This window comes from Numida meleagris, chromosome 2, assembly GCF_002078875.1.
Source record: "Numida meleagris isolate 19003 breed g44 Domestic line chromosome 2, NumMel1.0, whole genome shotgun sequence".
NCBI classification, from domain to species: Eukaryota; Metazoa; Chordata; class Aves; order Galliformes; family Numididae; genus Numida; species Numida meleagris.
In genome coordinates, this window is record NC_034410.1 from 47033121 (window position 1) to 47051269 (window position 18149).

Genomic DNA, 18149 nt, shown 5'->3' on the forward strand with positions numbered 1-18149 from the left:
TTTTATTAAAGCTGACTCAATTCACTTCAACAAAAGGAAAGAAAAAACAAAACAAACACACATTTGCCAATGAACCTAACAGAAGTCTCTGAAGAGGCTGCACGTGCGGCACAGCAGCCTTGCCAGATGCACATAAAAGCTGCTGGGAGGCACAGCAGATGCTGCGGAGGTGAGACCCCTGGACCTCAAGCAGGTCGGACACAGCAGGAGTGCACAGACAGCTGCTGCCCTCTCCTGGGCAAGAGGGATTCTTCTTTCGCCAACACAACACAGCTGCACCCTGCTGCTGACTTAAAGGAGATGCACAGACAGTTTAACAATGTACAAGCGTTTTCTTGTGCCTTAAAGTGATTCCTCAGACAGATCATAGACTGACGTCAATCAAGTCCAGATGGAAGAGAAAGTCAAAGCACTTCCCAGGTAAGTACTTGGCTACACAACTCCTTTAAAACTGCTGACACAGCGCCGTGTAACATCACAACATTGTTTATTATGTGACTTTTTACAATACAAACAAAAATACAGAAATGCAGTATATGAATACAGCTAAATGCGAAATGGTGATTCTTTTTTTCTTGAGGCCATATTCCCATTTCTAGTAAAATAAAGAAAGACTGCACACAGGTAGAAACAGGTTGGTAGTTAACTCCACAATTTTGCCTAGAAATGACCTATAAATGCATTTTCCTGCTACTTACCATAAAATGTAAAAAGGGAGTTAAAGGAAAGATTTACTCACTGGTTCCTACCATATGAAAGAAGCTATATTCTATTTAGGAGGGCCAATATATGGAAAAATATCTAAATTAAATGTTATTACAAAAAATGAAGCAGTAATGAGATCCTTCTGGCTAAAGAAGTTACTAAATGAGTATAGCATATATTTAAAGAATCCAAAACATAAAAGGGTTGTTATAAAAAGCTTAGGTGCACTGTAAGCCTACAACTTCTGTTTTTCCATGTGTACTTTTAAACAATGGAAGTGTCAAAAATAGGGTCAACTGTGTTAGACTAAATTACATTATTGTATATGCTGCACTGAATGGAATTCCTGTATTACAATAATAGGGAAGCATCGTTTGCATCATATTATGGCAATTAATCCTCGCTAAAAACCGTCTGGAGTCCTTGCATTTGAGTCTCCTGTAAACCGTCAAACCACCAGAACATGATTGTACAACAGTAAAATGTTTCCTTTTGCATTAAAATGACATCTGTTTAAAAAAAAAAAAAAGAAAAAAGAAAGAAGGTACTTAGAGCTGTTACTTTTCCAAGTACACAACACCCTAGACAATTCAAGGCATCTCATTCTCCATCAAAATTAACAAAAATTTGTCATGCTGTTAAATCCATTACTATGGATACAACTGGTGCAAAATTAGTCAAACGGATCCAACAAACACTGATGTCCAGGCTGGCATATTGGCAACTAATACATAACCGGTGGTCAAAATGATGCATTTAAAATATCTTCCCTTTCTTCTTATTCTTTTCCAAGGTTCTACAACAACATTAAGAAAAAATAGTTACACATCGAATATAAGTTGTGTCTTTTTTTTTTTTTTTTCAAAATCACTTTTTATATGCATATTATGCATTCAGTCATGTCTTGCAAGCTGCAACGCACTGTGTGAAAATTTATTATATTTGCTGTACTTTGACATAAAAGTCAACTTAAGCATCACAGTACTCCCCCAGCTATGGACTATGAGATTTAAATGCTTTAATTCTTGAAGCTTCAGCTCTCTATCCTTCTGAAGTCTGATAGAATCTAACTTACAAATACAAGTAGTTGTTTTTTTTTTAAGATAGATCTAGTTAGGTATGAATACAGTGTTTTTCCAAATTGCAAACATGCTTTAGAAGCTAACAATACTCCCACTATTTCCAATATTCTGTAACTAAGTGCAGTTTAAGATTTTTCTTGGATTTTAAGTGGCATTTCCGTAATGGTCAAACACCACTGACCTTTATTAGCATGGAAATTTCTTTTTTAACAGAAAGCTACAAAACATCTACTGTGAACCGAAGAGCAAGAATCAATTTACCTGGAGGAATTCTGTTGTTCCAAAATACGTTGCTGAGCTTCCCAGTTTGCTTTCTCATCCTCAAACTGGCGACGCTTTTCCTCTAATTCTTTGTGTTGAGCCTCCAAATTCTTTTTCATTTGCTCGTGGCGTCGCTGCAGCTATAGAAGAAGTCATGAACAGAGTCAGTAAGGACACAAAACACTGCAACTATGCATCTACAGCAACAAACATGAGCAACTATACTAAAGTGAGACAGTACTACAGTTTATCTTCTGAGATAGTAATTCTTAGACCAAAAGTACTAAGATTATAAGTATCAGTAACAGATAAAAACAACAAAAAGCAATCGCATCTTAGAGCTTACAGAAAACAACGCAAATGCTGACTGAGTTACAAACAGGAGTGGTAGGCAGTTAGATGCTGCAAACAAAAGTAAATTCAAGAATACTTCGATATCTGATGTACATGTTAAATTACAAAACATTTGAATATGAGTGATGCATACGATAATAGCAACTTAGAATTCCGGAGGAGAAAAAAATCCCACTGTTTTCATCCTATAATGTTAACTACGTTAAGGATCTGTTTGGAAAAACATTATTAATGTATTAATTTATTCACTAATTAATGTGAATTATTAATAATATTAATAATGAAATGAATTAGTAGTATTATCAAAGTGAATTGTCTACACTGTCAGTACAGCATAACAAGTCTCCCCTGGACACTTCTGTTGGTAGGAACAGCAATCAAATGCCCTGGAGGCAAGAATGGAGGCACCGTGAGGAAAAGTTATCTCATTCAAGTGGTCTAACAAGCGTTTCTAAATGAGATAAATAGAACTACCTCTTCTCCTCCTATCTTGTGAATCTTTGTCTTACACAAACCCTTCAAAACACTTTTTTTTTTAAATGATTCAAACTCAGAACTATCTACCTACTGCCTAATTTTGAGTATATAGAAAAATATAATGAAAATTCATGAAGTCATGAATGGAAAAGGAGGTAAAAAGAATGAATTGCATGCATGATTAAAAACTGATATAGCGGAATGCAATCGGCAAAAGAGTCAGGAGGTAGTACACGAAAAACAAAAATAAAGAGTTTTTTTTCCTTGTTTTTAATATCACAATTTAAATACAGGCTTATTGCCACAGCAAGCCAGAAGTATGAACAGGTTCAAAAAGATTTAAGACAAAAATCAAGGAAATGTAAGTCCATCAGTGCTTAATTAAACAAAAAAGAACCCTAGGTTGATGGCTTTGTTTTTTCTGTTTTTTCGTTTGTTTTTCCTCTCCCTCTCCCTGATGCAGTACATCCTGGCTCTTTACAATACCTAGACTGGCAAGCATTTCAACTACTCTGCCAAGTTTCGTCTCTTGCCCTCAAATCTGGAGCCAAACTGTCTTTAGGAACTTTGGCAGTTTTGAATTCCCCTACTGAACTCCTTGAGAGAAGCTGCCTCTCCAAAACTTCAAATTTAATTTTCTACCTAAATGCAATTTTATACTAATCTCTTAGAATGAGCACTTCAAGAGCTGCTTGAAACCCATAAAAATAATTTCACTCTCAGGAGTTCAACCAGATAAGATCAAAATTAAAGAGTTAAATATGTGTAAAATTTACGTACATTCAAATGACACAAAAATACTGCCAACAACATATGCCTGCCTTTTCACCTCATTACTCTCATCTAGATCCTCTCTTAGACATTGTACCAAGAATTCCTGAAATGCTTCCTCAGTATATAAGGCCAATTCTTGTTATTAAATCAGCTTGTGCAAAACCAAGAAAGTCTCAAGAACTTTAAGTACACTGAAGGAAACAGGTTCAAAATGGACTGTACCTGGAGGGAACAGTGGAGGGAAGGGAAGCCATCCAGAAGGACCTGAACAGGCTGGAGAAGTGGGCCCATGTGAACCTAATGAGGTTCAACAAGGCCAAATGCAAGGTGCTGCACTTGGGCTGGGGCAACCCCAGGTATTTATACAGGCTAGGGGAAGAAATCCTTGAGAGCAGCCCTGTGGAGAAGGACTTAGGGGTCCTGGTGGATGAAAAGCTGGACATGAGCCAGCAGTGTGCGCTGGCAGCCCAGAAGGCCATCAATGTTCTGGGCTGCATTAAAAGAGGAGTGGACAGCAGGGAGAGGGAGGTGATTGTCCCCCTTTACTTGGCTCTTGTGAGGCCCCATCTGGAGTTCTGCATCCAGGCCTGGGGCCCCCAGCACAAAAAAGATGCAGAGCTCTTTGAACGAGTCCAGAGGAGGGTGACTAAGATGATCAGAGGGCTGGAGCACCTCTCCTATGAAGAAAGGCTGAAGGAACTGGGCTTGTTCAGCTTGGAGAAGAGAAGTCTCCGGGGAGACCTCATTGTGGCCTTCCAGTACTTGAAGGGAGCATATAAACAAGACAGGGAATAATTGTTTATATGGGTCGATAGTGATAGGACAAGGGGGAATGGTTTTAAACTGAGACAGGGGAGATGTAGGTTAGATATTAGGAGGAAGTTCTTCACTCAGAGGGTGGTTGCCCAGGGAGGTTGTGGATGCCCCATCCCTGGAGGCATTCAAGGCCAGGCTGGATGTGGCTCTGGGCAGCCTGGTCTAGTGGTTGGCGACCCTGCACTCAGCAGGGGGGTTGAAACTCAATGATCTTTGAGGTTCTTTTCAAGCCAGGCCATTCTATGATTCTATGATTCTAAAATATTCTACAGAAGGAGGAAAAAAGTGGGTAAGAAAATTATAAAGTACTTTAATGTACCGTGACAACGAAAATAAAAAGAGTATATACATGAATATTAAAATTACATTTTAAGTTTGTGCTTACACCATTTCAGCAGAGACAACAAGCTGGGAATAAAGAATAACCAAGTTCTCTTTAAACATGAAGTGGTGGAAGACCTTGGAGAAAAGAACCATCTCTGTATTTGTTTAAGACATTTGATTACCTCAGCTTCAGAGTCCTTCAGTTTCTGTACTTTCTCTTTGACTTTCATCTCAAACACCTGTTCCATTTCCATCTCCATTTTTTTCATTTTGGCTACATGCTCTCTCCTTTCCTCCTCCATCTGTGCTAGTGGGCTCCTGCCATAAATCCAGAAGAAAAAGTTAGTTAATAAGAACATTTTTTTTCCTGTTACATTTGGGCATCTGCAAGAAAAACAAGATAAAAACACTGAAGCACTAAAATAAACAGCACAGCTGTACGCACTGCTAGCTTAATATTTAATAAAATAATGCAAAATTAATTTAAGATTTCTACAAAATACATTTCATACAGTATCTCTCCCCCATCTGATATATCTTGCATTAAAGAAGCTCTTGATTTTTTTTTTTTTTTAATCTTAGGTGAAACCTGGTCATGCATACAGAAGAAATCAAAGTAATAAAAAAATGAGCATCTTCCAAGTGATCTTCAGGCATCTTGTTCTTTCCAGTTCAAATATATACAAAAACTAATGGACAGAACCTTTATGTAGAACAGATTAATAAAAATTTTAACAGTGTTGCGGACAAAAGTCTCTATTTCTCCCTAAATTTTCACTGTTCAAGGTGATTGTAAGTGTAAAGTTAGCATTACAACCGTGTTGAAGGTGCTGGTTTATACTTCCAAGGAGTTAACTTAGCAAAAACAAGGTTCTGGGCAACTGAACATCAGTTATTCATGAAAGTGTTAGTTGGATGACTTGACTCTAGAAAAACACTAGTAAAGTATAAAAACAATACAGATTTTTTTTCCTTGTATATTACACGGTTATTACTTTTCTGAATTCTACTGAATTTAAGATGTATATAAGCTTGTATCTCACATTATGGTGATACAAGTTTTAAATGGCAAGTTTCATATTGAATACCCAATAAAACAGGCTAATTTTTGATCCAGTGTCAATTCCTACACTCAGTCTTATCATAAGACTTTCATGTTGTTCAACAAAGAGCAACTACTGGCCTTGTTTCAGATCTGAGTAACTATGGCTTCGGAAAATGTCAGTTTTAACCATTTTACTGGTAAAAATGGAGAACTGATGAACACATAGGGAACAGTTACAATCAACAAGCAGAGGATATCTCTGCTGCAATGCATACAAAATTCGCTCAGACTGGCAAATTATAAATTAGTGGTGGCAAATTTACACACTACCAATAATGTTTTTGGTTTCACCACTTAAAAACAAAACCTCCTAAACTGTTCTGAAAAAACAACAAAAATATTTTAAGAGGACATCTAATTAAGGAACTTCCAATGATGACTGAAATAAAATTAACAACGCCTATTTTGACTTAGAGTTTGTCATTCTTAAGGGAATGAGTTTATATATCAAATTGTTAAGATCTGTTCGGACTGTTAATGGCTTAGTTTATCATTACTGCTTGCTCATTTTCAACAGCTAACCATACAGTGAAAGTGAACTATGTCAAATCAAGGTCCCATGAATGGTTTTTCAAATAGTGGCATTTTTAAATGTGCTTTAAAGGTTATAATTGGGGGTGGCAAGCAGTACGAAAATGGCTCTTCTATTAAAAAAGTAACTTAAACCTGAAATAATATTTGCAAAATTTGGAACAAACACATGGAACTGGAAGTGATCCTCAGTCTAATGCCTCCTTTAGCCATATAAACAGCCAACTGATACCAACGTTTATCAAGGAAAGATTTTGTTTAAGCATGGGTCACATACAAAAATACACAAAAAACGTTTCACGTAAGAAGATGATGAAAGAGAAAGTAAGTAGCAGTATTTGCATAAGGTAATCAGCTGTCAAAATTAATCTATTCAACTGTTTTTTTTTTTTTTTAAGGATTATGAAGTTTTCAAACATGTCTGCTCTTAGATTAACACAGGGCAGACTTGAAAGGGGAGCAGTACTGCCCTTCTACTGACAGCCTAGTAGTCTGAAAGGGATGTCATGCAAGCTCTATTTGATAGAGTGGCAAAAAGTAGTCTGCATAGAAACTTAGTTGAACTAACAAGCTAACATTTATAGTTGAGATCTTTTCAACAGAGGTCACTTGTTTTGTTAGGGCTTAAGTACCTGCCACAGGTTTACCTTTTATTTCAGGTTAAAAATAATACAAAGATGTTGAACAAAGAAGAGCTAAAATACACTAAGCAAGGATGTAAAACGTTCTGTTAGACCAGTTAAATGTATGTTAACACAGCCCTCTGTTAAAAGTGGAACCTCTGCAAGCCAGTAATAAGATAAAACCACAGTCAGAGAAGATTAAAGTGACTGACTTCTCAATCCAATGAAGATGGGTAAATATACAGGTAAGTATGAAAATTCCACTCATTCTTTATTAGCCTCTATATGAATATGATGGATCTTGAGATGGAAACTGGGAGAATTTCACAATTTATGAGCTGAAACAGCCCTCTAAAAATTAAAATTTGACCATATTTGTTTTGAGGCTTAGCCAAGAAGTTTCTAAAGAGGAAGAGCTTTACAGAGACATTTGTCACTGAAAATATTTATAACTTCTTAAAGTCTATGTTAGCACAGCTTTAGAACAACAAAAAACAGCTAGGAAAAAAACAGTGCCAAGAGCTGGACAACAGAAAACTGTTTTAAGTTTGAAACATTAAACAGTAAAATCCTTTGTGTTTAAAGAATTTTTGTCTAAATTTTTTTGGAAAAATTTAAATGACCACTTACATGCCTTCAACTGTGTCAAATCTAAAAAACAAAAAATACAGAGGCTTAGCTTAGCATGCTTAAATAAAACCACAAAACCAAAAAGCAGTAATTTAAAAAGTAAATTCATTATTAATAGATTCCTAAGGCTAATTATGTGCTCCCACAAAAGCAAATTTTTCACACTGAAAGGAAAGTCTGTTAGTTAAAGCTCATTATATTTAAAATTCAGTTAGTAAGTCACTACACCATGTCAATATTAATGCAGATTTGATGTGCAGATATTTTCAGGAATAGTTTACCTACAATACGTAATGCTTTTAAAGCAATTTTAAATATTTTAATGAAATGAACAACCACTTGCTCTAAACAAGTTGTCTGAACCCAAAGCCATATTGAGGCTTACCTACTCATTAAAAATTGTCACCTAGTAAAGGTAATCACATTAAAATCAAGCTCTAATGTTCCTGTGCTGCAAAAAGAGCACTTCAGTCAATGGCCAGCAGAGGTCTCACAGGAGGTTGTGCTCAGCTCTGCTTCACTGCTGCTGTTACTTCCTCACAGCATGATGCTTCACCCTACCTTTCCTTCTCTCTGGTGAAAAGGAAGCAGAGAAGCTTGGTGTTTCGATAAGGCTGTCAAAATATTGAGAATATGGTCAAAAGGAGTTAGAAGTAGTCTAAGCTAGGCGGTTAGAAGAATCTGTGCATTGTGTATTTTGTGACCCAGTGTGCCAGTTGATTGAACAGAGGAGTAACCAGATAAGGCTCATCTTTACAGCGTACAACATGACTTTAAACTCACTGAAAATATCAACCTCATATAGCGAACTGTAAAGATTCATCGAATTAAGAACTGTAAATTTCAGAGCAAAGGCAAATTTCAGCATATGGCACATAGTGCTCACGTACAATTACTGCAGTGTGAAGAGAAGTTATTTATATACCTGAAGATTACCCTCGATGATTTTTTTATTAAGAGAGATTTATGGCAACAACCTGAAGGAATCAGACACTAAATACAAAAAGGTTACATCATCATGGTGCATGCTTCAGACCGCTCTTAGGTCAACGTGTCGCCTGTAGAACAGTTGATTACAGTTTCATCAAAGCAAAGGAGAGAAGTCAAAGAAAACTGCATGGAACAAATTGCTTCAAGTCATCCACACAACATTACTAAAACTCACACAGTGTACTCGTACTCATTTTCACATTTGCACTTCTGTTAAAATAAGTTAACGGTTGCATGAAAAATGAAGATCTCTTAAGCTCTTAACCTATTTTTAAGGTGAAAAGGTCAATCCAGTCTTCACCAGCTGCCAGGAGGAGATGCTTTTGGAGAAGTCCAAGCACCACAGCTCGTACAATCTCCTCTTACGTATACTGTCACAGTTTACAAAAGGGACAGCAGTACAGGAGTTTCCAGAGCCAAAGTTTGTATCTGTGTTTAACAGGATGCTTGTAATACCGCCAGACAGCAGCAGAGCCTGTCTCCATTCTCAGATAGAGACACAGGATCTGTCTCCCATTAAAGAATCAGATTTCCAGAGGGCAAGCTAAACATTACTCCATTTTGAGGCAGAGAGTTCTTTCAAAAAGCAAGCAGACAAACAAAACATTCCTCAGGGATGCACAGATAAAGCATTAATATTTGTTCTTCCTCCTTTTAATTAATTTCCAGGAAGACACACATCATTACTAGGAAAATTTTCTTTATGCTGCTTCAACTATCATAGATTCAAATGTACAAAAACACATCAAAGCCAAAAGAACCATCTTAAAAAAAAAAAAAAAAGGCTGGTAACCAAACATATGGCTAAGGCAGCAAGAGAAGAACAGCATCAGCTACTTCATAACCAGCATGTGCATTCATGATACTTTTAAATTAAAAAAAGTCACCCTGAGTTCGAAGAAAACCCCTAATGAAAGGTTCAAAATACCTCCTGGAGGTTCGCAACAGACTTTGCCATCTTTCAGATAGCTGAATCAAACTGCTGAACTATTTCTTGAAGGAAAAGAAAACAAAAAAAAAAAAACCCAAACCCAATGGCTGAATGTGCCAGTTGTATTAGTTCGCCTCGGAGATTCAGTGCTACAATGTTCCCAGGGAGAAAACTGGTTTCAAAAGACACTTTTAAACTATAAATGTTTCGGTGGGACAGCACAGCAATTGAGATGGCAACATCTTCTGAAAGCAGAGTAGTTCCAGATATTTGGAGCATAAACTCCAGTGAAAAAAAGTTTCAGCGATGACCTCAGTAACTGATTGGCGAAGATGGACAATGCAAACATAGTTCTGAAATTTTCTGGAATAGGTATCATGCAGAAATGCACCTCATATTCACAGTCTGAGAAAAAAAAACACTTTTCTTTTTAAACATATGGCACCTCAGATATGAGTAACAGGCTAAGTTCATATGCCTATCAAAATATAAGCAGACAAAACACAAGAAGTGGTAAAAATTCTTACCAAGATTTTTCTAAATCTAAACAACCTACTGAGATTGGGAAAAGGAGACAAAATGCTACTAAACACCATATAAAAAAGACAATCAAAACAATTTCCTCTGATATCCAAAACTGCAATTGAAGATGTTTCCATTTTCAGTGTGGTGATATCAAGAAGTAAAAGAAAATGATAATAATAGCAAGTTAGATAGATCCTGGAGGGCAAGAAGAATTTTCTATTCTGTGCTGTCATAATTTGTTATCACCTCAGCAAAGAGAAAGTAGGATCAAGTTCTTGCACTCAAGTGTGTTTCCTTCCCTGCTGTGCATGTTTGGTTCACAAACATGCACGCTGCCTTACATCCGCCCCAATCTTTTCCACAATGACTACCTCATTTAGTAATTTTAGTTCTGAGAGCTCCTCCCCTCTCAGCCATAACAGTGCACTGCTATGAATAGCTTGAGAAAGTTCTAACACTTGCTACATGTCTCCAGGAGCTCTGAGCTGCAAATCAGTACTAAGATGGCAGTAAGAAGTAACCGCTGTGTTACAGACTATTCTAAGACTTGACTTCACTATAAACCGTACCCAAATTTCAGTATGCTTTTTGAAGAGTTGGTTTAACTGACACATTCCATCCTATTTTTGTTAATGCTGAGCAAGGAAGACCCACGTTCTCTCATTCTACGTGGAACTACACTGTGCTCACTTAAATCACTTTCTCACAGTAACTTTGAAGCATGAAGATACTGTCAAGAAGAAAGCCCTTTACTGAAAGAACGGCTTTGTAGTGTTCACAGATGAGAACAGCAGCTATTTCCATCTTAATGGTGGATATCTTTTTTTTTTCCCCTCCAAGAAAAACAGCTGTAATTTAGCGTATCACTGGCTGAACAGAAGAGTATCCTGTAATTTGGTTGAGAAGTTTATATCTAAATGTGTCACAGGAAAGAAGAGCATCACTAATTGGTAATAGTTTAATCATTAATTATTGTTGATACATACAGAACTGAGAAAATGCTTGTATTTAAAATCGTGGCTATTTTTAAATAGCATTGTATGTGAAGAATACAAGAAAGCTTGCTTTTAGACCTTCCAATGATTTCATCAGGTTGGCAAACAACTCACTGTCAGGGGCAGTCAAGATGACTTACTAGGGTTAGAAAGCAACCACCACCTGCACTGCAACTATACTCCCACAGAAGATAAAGATGTTGTAATAATTTCACTGTCATGATAATCACCCCTAGAAGCAGACAGGGCATCCATTCAATGAAAACAATAGTGTCATCGAATGTCAATGACAACGATTTTTAAAGTTTCTAAACAAGTATGAACCCACTCTTCTCTCAGAAGCATCCCTGATATTGATGATTCAGCATTGTTAAGAGGAGAACCAATAATGCCCAAGGTAGTATATATTCAAAAACAGAAACAGTAAAGCATTAAACTTTCCATTACACACCAATGATATCTAACTTACAAACAGAAACAGTAAAAATGTTTTCTCTTCAGAGCTAATTCCAACTAGAACTCATGGTTTTAATCTATTCAGTTAGACTAGCGTAGACCTTAGCGAACAGAACAAAACCGAATAATGAGTAAGCCAGAAGTGCACAGTGTTCTGACCAGGATGCAGTGTAGAGGTAACTGGCTGAAGAATAAAAAAGCGAGATAAAAAACTCCCACAGCAAAACCAACTAGCCAAAAAAAAAAAAAAAGCAAACTGAATAAAGAGCAATACAACCGCAACAAGAACTTACTTTGTTAGCTGCCCTTTATTTTTATTGTTGTCAACACCGTTGTATGTAACAGCTGCCAGTTTTCTGCTTCTGTAGTTCTCATAATGTACATTGTTAGTGACATCCTTCAGGTCCTGCATATGAGTTCTGTCAATAAGTGTAATTTATTAGCTTAGCGCACAAACACAAAATACTACCTGAAAAATTATTACATGTTCACTTTACAGATTGCCTTAAACTATATTCCTCCATTCGTGCTCCATATCCCGCAATGCTGTCATTCATCCATTTAAATTAGAGCTGTCCAGACAGCAGTCACAGAAATACCAGGTTATTTTCCACTGAACTATCTCAAGTTTGCAGTTATTCCAAATGTTATGTGAGAAAATTAGAGTTCTGAGAATAAACGTGCAAGCATATGAAGAATAAATATGACAGCTGGACATCACTTCTATAGTAAGTACCCAAGACTATGGCAGGCAAGAAACAGGCCAAAACTTCCTAGTTTCTATCTTTTAAGTGTGCAAAGATAAATGCAAAGTTCAACATTAGCACACAAACATGAAGCTTCCTCTACTACTTTCCCATCATCACTTTGGAGAAAAGTGAAACTTAAAAGTCAAACTAGCCATTGTTAGAGCAGATGAACTTACTGAACCTCTATGAATAGAGGAAGAAAAGCCTCTCCGCACCTAACACTATGAAGCACAGGAGTCTTGCTTCAGAAAGTGCCAGCAATGAAAAATTTTAAAAGATGCCTGCAGGTAAGTACATATCAACACTAACAGACAACTTGGATTCTTCTGGTGCGTCACAACTGTTAAGAACAAACAATCAGGAAGAGAGGATTACTTGAAAAACAGAACACCAACCCACTAGCATCACTTACTAGACACGTGGTTAAACAAGCTCTTACCAAAAATGAAAGTTTACACTTAAAAGTGCAAGATTTATACGAATTCAAATAGTTCAAATCCTTTTTTCCTCTGATACACAAATTTCCAACCTGTTATATATACTAGAAAATTTAACATTACCCAGAAGTTGCTTACCTTATCAACATGTTCCTCAGAATTGTGAAGTCACAGTGTTCCCCATTTTCAACTGCAGAAAGAGATAAATTTTTTTGTTGAGACTCCAACCAAAAAACGTGCCTTACTCACAAGTAAGGTTTTTTAGATATCATCCACCTTCCATATTCATTCCAACAACAGATTCCCTCCAGCCTTTTTTTTTCACTTGCACTGTATGTGCGATACCAGTAGGAGAGCATGAGCAGCTCTTATCAGTGCATCTTACCAGCCAGGTTCTAATGTTCCCTGAAGCCATACTACCTCAGCAGAAACACAGTTCTGTCACTTTCACTAGCTTTATGGTCCTTTGGAGGCCCTGTCAGTACAATTATGTGATTAAGGATCAGACATTAACTGAAGACTTCAGCCTAGATCCATCTACGTTCAGAATCTCTATAAGGCACACTTTATGAAGGCAGTTTTTCCCTCCAACCCCACAAAGGAGATGCAAAGTCTTCATTTGAATTTTCATGTAATTTTGTTATTCACCAAATAAGCAAAGGAAGGCTGTATACTCAATTTTGCAAAGCCATTAAAGATGGTCCTTTTAGTTAGGCTGCAGTTCTTCCCTTTCAAAAATCATAGTCACTTGAGTTTGAAACATTTCTGAAGTTTGTTTTAAAATAAGGAAGAGCTGCACCATTTTGTACATTTCAAAACACTAACGCAAGCAAGAGCCCTGAAATAAAGCTCGATCCTCTCTGGTACAGCTGGTTTTTACTTTGTGCCAAACCTCATTTCCTGCCAGACATGCACTTCAAAGAGCTACAGCATTGCTCTTTAAAGTATTGGTCCATACTGTGCTTGGTTTCTTTGCTGTTTTGCACTGCATTGAATTTATAGTCCATTGCCCTTTGAAGGCAAAAACAGTGAGAAAAACCTTCCCTTTATTCAATACATGCACACTACAAAGAAAAAAAATGCAGACATCATATCATTATGGAGAACAATGCGAGTTTATAACCTTTCTTTCACTATACGGCATGGTACAAGCTTTATTTTCCACCTGCCATTTCAAATAGGTGAACAGAGTTAAAACACAAGCAGTGGTTGCCAAAAGAACAAGCCGTTATCTTAAAAAAAATATTTTCTAGTGTAGTAGAATTTTAAATGAACACAAAAAAGGGAACTATAAAAACTACTCAATTCAATACCAAGTACCTTCCTGCTATTATGCCTCAGCAATTAAGACACAAACATTTTAAGAAAAAACATCCTTCCAGAAACTTTTAAGTTGAATTTATGCTAGTAAAGCTAAGCAAATTGACATTTACAATATGAATATCCTGGAAAGAAGAATTCAAGAAATGAATATATTTTATATAAAGAAATTTAAAAAGGATGCTAGCGAAGACTTTTAATTTAAGCCTCATCTTATGTAGGAACTGCAGTAAGTTAAAGGTTTGCAGTTCCTCGGTGAAACTTCAACAAGATTCTGCTTGCAAATTATGTGTTTCTGAACCTTTACCTTGCTCCTGTCAGAATAACAAAAAAATAATATGTTAAATAAATGTCCGGAACAAAACACGTTAAGCATTTTAAACATTTCAAATAAAGACTAATGTCGTAATATGCTTCTAGTGGCTACAAACAGCGAGAAAGCCTTACCTTCTGCAACACCCCATGGGTACTGTCTTCCTCTAACTCTCTTGCCATTGACTTCAATGATCGTATTACTACCTACCACAGCAAGAGGTAAACGGTCCTACAACAGAAAGCATCGCTTTAAAAGAAGTAATTCAATATTTCTAATGCAAACTGATAGCAAAAGCATGACCACATATAAACTTGACATGGGCAGTTCAGCGTTGTGACACAGCAGTGCCGTTTGTCCAGAGCACAAGAACAGTTGTACTTCCTGATCTCCAAGAAGTTTATTGCACTTTTCATACACACACAGACTCCTTTGAAATCTGTAGGCTGACACATTCTGTAAATCTGGCTAAGAAATACTACTGTTATTTGGTACGCTAAACAGGCAAAATAATTTCCTATTTAATCTTCCTGCACTGTAATTATTTACCAATTCTTATTGCCACTGGCTACAATGATCACTACTTTGACTGGACTGTTTTACCCAGTTTTCTAAGATTTGCCAAAGAACTGCTTCAAGTTCTTCTTTTCAGCTGAAGCAAAAAAATCTCTCAAGTGTAACAAGCAAAGTAGCCAAGAGCAGCTTCAAACAGCGGAAAGGAACAGCATACAAAGATCAAGTATTTTGTGCTTTCATTCTTGCTTTTATTCTTCCTCTTCTCCTTCAGGCCAGCATATCTTAGTCCCAGAATAGCTTTAATTTGTGCTACTTGTGTTTTATCTGTCTTCGGCAACTCCCACAATAACAGAAGATGTAAAAGCTTTTACAGGCTGTTAAAGTTACTGAGAAAAAAGAAGTTAACTCTACAAGATGGACTTCAACACACAAAACAAACCAAAAAACACAAGTAAACAAGAAGTCTTTCAACAGCCTGACAACCTTTCGCATTACGTCATTCATCTCCATTGAAGTTTCAGAATATCAATTAGTCAGAAAACACTTCCAGTAACTGTAATGCACACACTTCATGCCACTGCACACCTTTCTGGAAGAGGATCCTTGCTTCTTACAAAGCTCCCAATTGAACGGAATGTGGCAGGTGGATAAAAGTCAGAGGGATGGAATAAAAGGAAACCAAGAGATCTTTAGAAGTTTGCTCATGAGAATGCGATCCAGTGCTCTCATTCTGAATTTTACCCAAGAAAGGGCTTAAGCAATCTCTGAGAAGAGTTTCATTCCCTCAGCTGGGAAGCAGCGATTCTCAGAACAGCCTTACATCTTTTTTTCTCATCCTCTAAAAATTTTGGTGGGCTCCTTGCTAAGGACAAAGCTTTTCATTCTCCATTCTCCCTCCAATCAAAGAGAAAAAGATAACAGTTTTTGAAAAAAAGAATTTGTTACCTTTATCTTTTTAACAATCTTGTTTTCTTCTTCATCATCTGTCTCCGGAAATTCATATATTTTAATTTTGTGTTCTTGGATTTCTTTCATTATCTAAAAACCAAAAACATTATTTATTTGAGAAAGTCACACTTTTACAATAATTTATTTCTTGCTGCAATCTGTTTCACCCTCCTTCTGTTCGATCGGCAAGACCCCTGCACTTAAGTTTACATCGTGAAACTTGCACAGGTTCAACACCATCAGGTTACTCTAAGGGATTATTAGCGTGACATCACTTCTTTGGCAGAAGAGCACAGCTTAGTGCTGGAGACTGCACAGCTAATGGAATACTATCCATCAGTGCAAGGCAGCAGAAACAACTGTCAGTTTTCCATAACCAGGCAAACTGGGAGATCTATACTGATATGTGTGCAAATGGAAGAATTGAACTTAAATTCTCAGGCCAGTATAGGAATTGGGTAACCTGCCAAAAAAAAAAAAACCCAACAACAACAAAAACCTGTAGGCATACTTCAGCCCTTTGAATTCCCCACACCTATTCTTTTCTGTTTCTAGCTCACTTGAGCATCGCTTGTGAAAAGTAAGATCACCTAGTTCAGTCGATAGATTGATTCTAGCAGCAAATTGTGTGAAAAATATTTGCAAGCTCTAATGAAAATTCAAGAATAACTGACAGCATCATCAAAAATGAGGCTGTACTGTTTTGGCGCCTCATTTGTCTGGAGTGTAATTTTAGGAACAAGCTGAACAGTTTTCCAGAATTTTGGAGTGGAAAAATAGTAGACCATTTAGCCTACAGCTGCACTGCATGGCTTTGCAAAATGTTTCTGATTCACAGGTTTGCAATCTCATAAAGAACATCAGTTTCTAGTTCAGGCAAGGACTTATTTTCAAAGTTGCATTTTGGAAAATCTGCCCTAATTAACATCAACTCATTGATAAAATCACATATGTATTAAGAAATATGCTGCACTCTACATTTTTTTCCCTTCTATATAGGGTCACATCCAAAGAAAAACCAAACACACGAGGAGAAACCAAAATGGTCTCCGGCATCTTGACTAACCTTCTCCAAGGCAGGAAATGTCATTTCATCTTTAATCTTGTATCAAGAATTTTACATGCAGCATCTCTTAATAACAACATTTTGAAGAAGCTGTTATTTTTAAAATCAGGACTGGACACAGTTTGTTGAAACCAACCTAACTCCTTGTTCTGTCCTGTTCTGTGTCCTTGTTATCCTCCTTGTACAACACGAAAGATTAAAGAAAGATTAGGTGTTCTGACCACATAGTTAAAATAAAGCAAACCACTTGGAAGCATTACCACCAAATTAGTAAAAATGCGAAGAAACAATGTCAGATGCATCAATGTTACAATTATCTTATAATCTTTAAAAAAGTATTGCTACAGACAAGGCTGACTGACAGGTGTACCTTCTCTCAGCTACTACCAGATGCAACTAATACATATATGGCATTTTTACATAGACATGTTAATAGTAACAATGTAATACTGTGTGTGTGTGTGTGTGTGTGTGTGTGTGTACGCACGCAAGTTTTGGGGATTATTTTTTGTTCTTTTTCCTTTTTTTTTAAAAAAAAAAAACAACTTCTGTTAGGCACCTAAATCTTCAAAGGCCCCTCTTTCCTTACTGATTTTTATCTCAGCAGTGATATACTTGACCTGTCAAGAATCATGCTACACTTAAATCATCTTCCCCTGAGGACAGAAACAAGATTATTTCACCAAGAAATACAATTAAATCTAGAGATATGAATTACTCAGCTTTGCTGTCTCAAGTCACTGCTTCAGGGTTTGAACTTCGTATGTAAGAAGTTAAATCTCGCCATTTTCATAGGGACCAAGTTACTAAATTATCCCACATTGTAAATATTAATCTTTCAGCTCACCTGTTTTTTAAACTGTTGGCATTCCTCAGGTGTAAGTGTGTCTGCTTTGGCAATAAGTGGAATGATATTCACTTTTTCATGCAGGCGCTTCATAAACTCTATATCCAAAGGCTTAAGTCTGAAAGACAGCATCAATTAATATAAATTGCAAGGCTTTAAAGAAGAACACACAAATTATTTGAGATTTGTCTTGACAGCTATTCTTAAAGTACTGATTTACGTGACAGATGCTTGAATTTCAAAAGACTACCTGCAATTGCAATAGGAAATCCCCTACCATTATACAGTGTTAGATAGGCAAGTCCTATGTAAATGTTACTAGCAGACAAGAGTCTTCTGCTAGATGAAATTACACTCAATTTCAGGATGCGATA

General features: G+C 36.7%; 1 protein-coding gene across 5 annotated transcripts in view; it reads right to left on the reverse strand.

Moving 5' to 3' along the window:
- Nucleotides 469–18149, reverse strand: part of SEPT7 (septin 7) — a 71367-nt gene continuing 53686 nt past the window's right edge. For 2 of the 5 annotated variants that reach the window (XM_021386221.1, XM_021386222.1), the window contains exons 7-15: nt 17776–17893; nt 15860–15952; nt 14533–14629; nt 12904–12955; nt 11873–11998; nt 7683–7703; nt 4976–5111; nt 2049–2188; nt 469–1501 (exon numbers count right to left, since the gene is read on the reverse strand). In XM_021386221.1, coding sequence (XP_021241896.1) covers nt 1462–1501; nt 2049–2188; nt 4976–5111; nt 7683–7703; nt 11873–11998; nt 12904–12955; nt 14533–14629; nt 15860–15952; nt 17776–17893 — 823 coding nt within the window. In that variant the 3' untranslated portion in view covers nt 469–1461. The remainder of the gene's footprint in view (nt 1502–2048; nt 2189–4975; nt 5112–7682; nt 7704–11872; nt 11999–12903; nt 12956–14532; nt 14630–15859; nt 15953–17775; nt 17894–18149) is intronic. The other 3 variants (XM_021386224.1, XM_021386225.1, XM_021386223.1) reach the window with 2 other exon arrangements.